This window comes from Glycine soja, chromosome 6, assembly GCF_004193775.1.
Source record: "Glycine soja cultivar W05 chromosome 6, ASM419377v2, whole genome shotgun sequence".
Taxonomy (NCBI): Eukaryota; Viridiplantae; Streptophyta; class Magnoliopsida; order Fabales; family Fabaceae; genus Glycine; species Glycine soja.
The window spans coordinates 32,465,742-32,474,093 of NC_041007.1; the positions used below are offsets into that span (position 1 = coordinate 32,465,742).

Consider the following 8,352-nt stretch of genomic DNA (forward strand, 5'->3'; position numbering starts at 1 on the left):
CTAATAATCAAGGAAATCAACAGATACCAAATATCTCTCAACCATTGGAGGGAGCTATAGTGATTAGTGGGACACCATTAGAACCTACAAAGGAGGAGACCATGGAACAAAAAGAGAAGAAAAAAAGGAGGGAGAACTTGATAACCAATGATATGGGTTGTTCAAGTGTTGTAGGAATCTCATCAAAAGTTGTTCATTTTTTTATTAGTAGGTCCTAGTTCCCAAGCCTCCTAGGAGCAATGTTTATTGGAGGCAGAGAGCGAAAATGCTTTTGCTCCAGAAGGGAGGCTATAACTCGAAGTTCTTCCACTCCATGGCATTAGTGAGGAAAAAGGTTAATGGTATCAAACAACTATTGAATGAGCAAGGAGAAGCAATCTTGAGGTAGGTAGGGCTATGCCAAGTTGCTCAAAACTATTTTTCAAATATTTTCAGTGAATCTATTGGTTCCTATGATGTAGTGGTGGAGGTTTTGCAGCTAGTAGTTACTTCAGAAGTTAATTGTATGTTGAGTGTTCCATTATCTAAAGATGAAGTTCATGATGCATTTTTTCGAATGCACCAAAACTAAGGATGGGTATATGAACCGGTTTGGCTCGTTTAAGGCCCGACCCGTGAAACTCGTGTTTTAGACTGTTCGGATAAGTCCAGTTTGCAAAATAAATGAATTTTTTCTTAAGGTCCGTATCCGGCCCACAAAAATCCGCGGATGAACAAATTGGTTCGCAAACCCAAATTAATTTAAAAATTAATAATTTTAAAAAGTGAAAAATGTATATAAAAAAAATTGAGTACATTTTTTAAGCTAAAATATATCACAACAAAATATACTAACATTTTAAAGATCAAATTAACACTAAAAAACTAAATTAAAGATCAAAATCTTTAATACCCAAAGGTGATAACCCAGCCTCTATGAAGGATTACATGCCAATAACTTTGTAATGTTATTTATAAGGTCCTATCCAAATCTTTGGCAAACTGGTTGAAGGGGGTCTTGCCTAATATTATTTCTGAAGAGCAGTTTGTGTTTGTGGCATAATGGATGACTTGAGGGATGATTCTTTGTAAAAGGACTCTCCAAAATCCCAGCAGAGCACTCCCTTGCTCACATTCTTATAATTTCAACTTATTAAGGTATTAGCTCTAGATGAATAATTTTTTTTTTCAAAACACTCGTTTAAAGAAAATAAAAACGTTACAATTTTTTTCATATTAAATTATGCATAATTAAATTAAAGTATACATAAAAATATTATATATATATATATATATATATATATATATTATTCTGTAAAGAAAAATAACACAAATTATTCTATTTTCTTAAAAAAATCAACATATTTAAACTCATAATAATAATATAAAAATTATTATTATTATTATTATGAAAAAACATTTTTTAATTGGTTGTAAAAACCTTTTGCCTATTAAACTCTTAAAAAATTGTTGCTTTCTTTTCCTTTTTTTTTTTCATTTTAATAGAGTGTTTGCTGATTGAAAATAAAGTTTTTCGATCTCAGCATTGTTCATTTCTGTCTCACTGAGAGAAACTCTCTCTCTCTCTCTCTCTCTCTCTCTCTAGAAACCCTATTGCACGTTTTGCAATCGAACTCGACAATGGCCAACAGCAACCTCCCTCGAAGAATCATCAAGGTTCGTACTCATTTCCTCGTTGTTATTCCAATTTCAATTTCTCTGATCGATTTCTTTGGTTTCTGAGAAAACGAAAGAAACTCGAAACCCGCTTATGGATTTTCTGCTTCTTCCCGTGCGAATTCCCAAATTGCCCTATGTTTAAATTCAGTTGCCACATGAAGGAAAACTTAAAAAAATAAAATAAAAATTGAAGCGTCTTTTGGTGTTACAATTTGGGGATTCAGCTACCCTTTTGCTTTTGATCTTCGTTGGAAATGAACTGCGATTCTGGGTTTTTCAATTTTTTTTTTAATTTTGATCTTTCTGAATGTTTTGAACACTATTTTTTCTCCTACCTCAACAGGAAACGCAGCGTTTGCTCAGTGAGCCAGGTAACTAGTTATTCGAACTTTGCCTTTTTTTATTTATATGAAAAATTTGTTCTCAGTTTATTTCAGTGCGTTATAAGCTTGCTCTAAGTTTAATTGATTGTATTTGTCCATTTTTTTAAGCTTTACATAGTGTCTTGTCTTTGTGTTTTGTTGATATCTTTTCAAATGATCAAAGCGCAGGGTCGATCATAGCATCAAATAAAAATAAAAATAGAATCCTAGTGTCTTCTAGGATATGTTAAATATTTTTACCTTGGTGATTTAATAATCCAAATAATGATGCAAGGGTTGTGACTTTTTATCCTTTTGATTTTATTCTGCTTATTTCTTGATTGTTTCAGTCTCTGATATTAATGATGATCTGCTGATGCAGCACCTGGTATTAGTGCCTCCCCCTCTGAAGAGAATATGCGATATTTCAATGTGATGATCCTTGGGCCTACCCAGTCGCCTTATGAAGGTAGTATTGGGTTTGACAGCTTAATTATGCTTCCTTCATCTACTTAAAAGCATGTTGTCTCTGTTTAAACTATACTTACTAGTAATGTAGGGGAAAATTCCTTTTGTTTTGGGTATTTTTAGGAATTAGGAAGTACATGGAGATTTTGTTAGCAATTATGTTCTACAGTCAAATGTATTCTCGGAATGATTTTATGCCACAGAAATTCTGTTCAATTACCTTTTATTTTTTAGTTGTATGCTATTTGTCTTGGTATGTGTTTAGGTGAGCATGTGCAAGGTTTACTTTAAATGATTTTGTAAAATTAATTTGGTTTAAATGGATATGAAATGAAGTGACCTGAAAAGTGAGTATAAAATGTAAAGTTAATGTTTTTATCCCTAATAATCCAAATCCCCAATGTAAATGCTAGTAAAGTTTGCTTCTCTCCTAACCCTCATTCATGAGCAAACTTGATTCAAATAAAAAGTAGCCAAACAAGATTTGAAACACTATCATGTCCAGCAATGGGTTTTGGTTTGGAAAATTCAAAACCAAACAAACTATTACTCTAGTTGTGGCCTACTTGCCAAACCAAACAAACTATTACTCTATTTGTGGCTACTTACATAGAAGTTTGCTGGTAGTTTTTTGGGTTTATTGTTTGTGAGATGAAGCGAGGTATTATTTTGTATTTATCAGTTCTCATTATTTTTCCTTATCAATGACCCAATAATATTTTTGACTGTTGACATTATTTTTCTTACCATCTAGATGATCAATTTCAATAGTGTGCTCTTCTCATGTGTAAAGGAACTGCTTTATAGTTCATTTTTAGTTTAGGGTCATCTGCATTAGATTAAATAGAAAAGCCAATTTTTCTTTTTTACTAGCATGTTTTGATAACCAAACTAGATTCAATGTTGTTCATGCTTACATACAGTGTTTGTGTTATCTATTCAGTTAAACAGTTTTAACTAAAGCAACATTGAAGTAAAGCAGTAAGTTTTTCTTAGATCAGATGTTAGTTCCTTCTTTCTTGATTCTGCATTTGGGAATAATGGATGGTTATCGTCTTGTTTACTTTTAATGTCTGTGATGGCAATGATATTTATAATTCCATTATTTTCTTAAATATGTCTATCCTTCATGTTTTTGCTGATTTATTATTATTTGTATTACTAGGAGGCGTTTTCAAGTTAGAACTATTTTTGCCAGAAGAATATCCAATGGCTGCTCCAAAGGTACATATTTACTATTATTCTTTCTAATGGCACCATGGCATTCTTTTGGTGTTAAGTTTCTACCGGATTCTTATACACCAAAAAGAAATGAAACTAAGTTGTAAAAGTGTTAGCTGGATAATTGCTTAGAGTAAACTACACAAACCTCCCCCGGGGTTTAAGGAAATTAGAGATGTCTCCCCTCAATTTTTAAAAGCTACACAAACCTCCCTTGAGGTTTAAGGAAATTATAGATGTCTCCCCTCGGTTTTTAAAATATATACAAATCCCTCTAAATGTTGTCCAAACATTTGACAGTAGTAAGTGATGTGTATGACATTTAATGAGTATTTTTTCTGAAAATGTCCTTGTCTTCCTCCTTCAAGTATGGGACAATTTTGATGGAAAAAAAAAAAGGTTGCAGAAAACTCAATCAAACTATCATACCAGTAAAACCTATAAGCCAAATGAACACCACCGTGAGCAACAAAACCATTGAACCAACCCCATTCCAGGAAACCCATAAGCCAAATGAACAATTATAGGTTTCAGAAAGCAAATAAAATTATGCTAACCAAGCCATCAATTATCCATCTCACAAAATCACCTGAACCAACTTCATACCAGCAATAAGGTTTGTGCAAGTTTTAATAAAGGAGGAGAGGCGTGTGTAATTTACTCAATTGCTTATGGTTTAAGATATTGTATTTGTGATATGAATGTTGGGAGAACCACACCACCAAAGACAACCATTGTAGTTGGAGAGCCCAAGGCCTTATAAACCTGACACCAGAATTCTGTACATCTATTGTGGAACTCAAGTCCCATACCTTGTAATTAGATCCTAACTACCCACCATGCTTCACAGCCCAGTGCGGGTGTGGGATGTGGCTGTGCCCCAGCCCTTTTGATTAGTCCTGGATGAACACTACAATGTCAACATCACCACTTGCACCACTCCTTTGCTATTGGGAGACTTGGTGGAAAGTTTTGATACCATTTGATAAGAATCTTGAGATGACACCACAGAAGCTAGCTATTGTTAGAGTCCGAGGCCTTGTAACCCCCCACTAGAATCACATACTTCCAATTTGGATCTCAAGTCCCTTGCCTTGCAATTGACAGAAGCTAACAAACTCTGTTTTAGTTTTTGCTATTTAAGATCTAATAGGATTTCTTTGCTAGTTAAAGAACAGTATTTTTCTCTATTATGTCTTTTTATTCACACCTTCCCTTATTGACAATGGCACAATAAATACTTTGAACTGATATTAATTAATAATAATGGGTGAGTTTGTTTAAACTTATTTCTTAAAAAAAACACTTATTTAATAAAATAAGTAGCTTTCTATTTTCTTAGTGTGTTTGTCTAAATTGTTTCTGCTTAAAAAAAAACTGTTTTCTGCTTATTTTGAGAAGCAAATCCTATCTGCTTATCTAAAAACGCTTATTTTAAAATTGATTTTTTAAAGTTTAAACAAACCAGCTCAATGTCTTTTTTATTTCCTTTAAATTTAAATCTTTCCTCCTTAAGTTGGGGTCTCATAATGTTTTGTTTTCCCATCTGGTTTGATCCTCTGAGCTACTCTTAAAAGTTGCACGGTTCTTAGAATGGGTTTGGGCCTAACTCAACACCAAAAGCTAACTTATAGGGTGAGGGTTGTCCTCCATTAATATACTCTATCTTGGCACTATCTCTAGCCAATGTGAGACTTGGATTTTTTTCAATGCACCCCCTCACATCCAGCACTTTTGGGCTTGATGCATGAATAACATGGTAGGTGGCCCTTTGAATGGATCTAGGATAGGCTCTAATATCATCTTAGAATGTGTGGGTTTGGACCTAACTTAATCCCAAAAGCTAGCTCATATGATGAGGGTTGCTCTCCACTTATAATGAATTAGGGAAGTGGTGTACCTACAGCTCTCCTAGGTATCTGATTGGGACTTGAGTTGTCCATGGTGGCTCTCTCAAGTCTCTTTTCATCCCTTTTCAAGAATCTTTTATTATCTCAAAATCCTGTGTGATTGTATGGTTTCCTCTTATTCTGTTGACTTTGATACCTTTTTGATGGTTTTAAATGTGCATTGCTTTTCACAGGTTAGGTTTCTAACAAAAATATATCATCCGAACATTGATAAGGTGCATTTTGCTTTCCCTAACTTCTCATTTCTTTTTTAGTAGTTATTTTTCTCTTACAAGTTCTTGTTTAATTTAGCTTGGCAGGATATGTCTTGATATTCTGAAAGATAAGTGGAGTCCTGCACTTCAGATACGCACTGTTCTATTAAGGTATCTTGTTTTCTTTTAGGCTACTAAATGTTGCTGGTATGGAATGGAAGAATAGTTTTTCTTTATTGTTTGATAAAACTGTTTTTGAGAAACTATAATAATTGTTTGTGCCTTTCAGACTTTGCCTTATTTTTTGTATCTTTGATAAAATGTTTTCTATATTAATTTTATTTTCTGTTTTCAAGTTTGTATAAAAACATAAAAACAATGAAAACATTCAGAAAGTGAAAATAGAAAATGTTTTCTGAAACTAAAGGACCCTTTAGTTTTTTTAATCATCGGGTGCTTGGCTCTTGACATGACCAACTAGAATGTTCACAATGAGGAGAATGTTGTGGGGCAAGTCAATGGAAACTATTTTATTAACCTGCTATCAATCGGAAAGAGTATTATGTACTAATAATATGAGTTTGTTGGCATCTTCTAGCATTCAAGCTCTATTGAGTGCACCAAACCCAGATGATCCACTTTCTGAGAACATTGCCAAGCATTGGAAATCTAACGAGGCCGAGGCTGTCGAAACAGGTATGTTTTTGTGTGATTTGTATATAAACAATGATAATGATGGAAAATATCCCCTTATTAAAATGTGGCATTGAACTATGCAGCGAAGGAATGGACCCAATTATATGCTAGTGGCGCCTGATGATAGGCTTCAAACTTATGGCTCCAAAATAACAATTGTAACCATTTTATATTGGAAATCTACAGGAATTTATGTATGAACTATTCGAATTAATATTCCTAGCAGCTTCCAGTTACCTGTTAATTTCTTCTCTTGGAAGCTGCCTTATGTTGGAACTTGTATGAATATATGTGTTGATCATTTACCTATCTAACAATTTAGAACGTGCTTCAGTCGTTGACTGAAGTAATTTGGTATTCTCAACATCAAAGGCCAAAATTTGTGATTTAGTTTCTGTTCTCTTTATCTCAATGAATCAGTCAAAGATTTGATTGGTTATGGCATGGTTGGATAAATTTCTCCATAAGTACTTATTAGAGAAAAAGTAATTATATTTTTTTACAATGTTCTGAGAGCTTTTTGTTGTGTCCGAAGTGTGAATAATAGTGGTTCCAATCCAGTGGCCAGGTAGTCTGGATTATTTTGAGGGAAAAATGGCTAATTTTGTTCCTGAAATTTGTATTCATTGAAACCAACCCTTTTTTTCTCATTTTGGTTTCATTTAAGTTCCTGAAACTAACCTTTTTTCCTCATTTTGGTCCCTAAATTTTTGTTATTATTATCACCCAAGTCCTAGACTAGGGACTAAAATGAGAAGGAAAAAAAAAGGGTTAATTTAGGGACTTGCATGAAACCTTGAAGAATTTTAGGGATTTATTTGAGTTTTCCTTAGTTTTAGGTATTAAAATGACAATGAGATTCTATTTACTTTATTTTGGAGGTAAAGACCCGAATTCTGGAACTCAGTAATCTGGGCAGGTGGGCGAATATTTTCAAATGGTAACACCTCAAGCCACGCTTGCACAAGTGATAGTAGAGGTATACATGCAAAGACACTCCGTGTGTGCTCATGTTACCGATGAAAATTAATCAGATCTTTTTATGACAGTTATTTTATATTAATATCATTATAGAAAAAATATATATTTACAAAAACACTTTGTGTGTTTATGATTTCCGATGAAAATTAATCAGATTTTCCTATGACAGTTATTTTATATTACTATCATCGTCAGAAAAAATATATATTTAGAAAGACACTTTGATACATAAGTAGCAAAAGTTTCACTCTTAAGTCTCAATATTGTAATAAAGTATGTACCTGTAATAATGACGTTAGGAGTATATGTGTCAGACTCGGGCTGAAACTATTGTCCATGAGCTCATGACTCTCTCTCTGGGTAGAGTTATCCCTTTGCTGTAGCATCTATCCGTACATCATTATTACTAGTCGTTATCTTCAATTAGTTTCTACATATAGGTTTTGAGATTTCCAAAGATATAAAGTAAATTAGGCTTAGGCCCAGTTAATAACACTTAAAAATAAGCAGAGTTATCTTGAAATAACATCTCCGAAACACGGCTTTAAATCGGTAATGGGTGTACTTTTTTTTTTAGGATTTTTTATTCACAAGTGGCTAAGCATGTACACGTACGGTTACCGTTATACGTATCTTTTTCCTCTCTTTAAAGTCTTATCAATGCGAACTTAGAAAGCAACGTACAGGCTTTTGAAGACCATAATTGCTGTGGTCCAAAAGAAGTACATGCAAGAAATGCAGTAAGGTAGATCGTGCATATTAAATTATTAATATTGAATGGATTCTAATTTATTTACAAAGCCATGTACATGGGCTTTGAGCAAAATCTGCAACCAATTGTAGAGCAAATTTCACAGTAAT

General features: G+C 33.4%; 1 protein-coding gene across 1 annotated transcript; it reads left to right on the top strand.

Annotated features, from left to right (window-relative positions):
- The first annotated feature begins 1,493 nt into the window (after positions 1-1,493).
- On the top strand, positions 1,494-6,900 carry LOC114416791 (ubiquitin-conjugating enzyme E2 36-like). Its single transcript, XM_028381803.1, has 8 exons — positions 1,494-1,656; positions 2,003-2,030; positions 2,404-2,490; positions 3,655-3,713; positions 5,794-5,835; positions 5,912-5,985; positions 6,413-6,510; positions 6,594-6,900. The coding sequence occupies exons 1-8, from the start codon at positions 1,621-1,623 to the stop codon at positions 6,629-6,631; spliced, it is 462 nt and encodes a 153-aa protein (XP_028237604.1). The 5' UTR covers positions 1,494-1,620; the 3' UTR covers positions 6,632-6,900.
- Positions 6,901-8,352: the final 1,452 nt, after the last annotated feature.

Coding starts and splice junctions, on each gene's coding strand:
- LOC114416791 (XM_028381803.1), top strand. CDS start 1,621: ATGGCCAACAGCAACCTCCCTCGAAGAATCATCAAG. Junction 2,031..2,403: donor GCGTTTGCTCAGTGAGCCAG/GTAACTAGTTAT, acceptor CTGCTGATGCAG/CACCTGGTATTAGTGCCTCC. Junction 2,491..3,654: donor TACCCAGTCGCCTTATGAAG/GTAGTATTGGGT, acceptor TTGTATTACTAG/GAGGCGTTTTCAAGTTAGAA.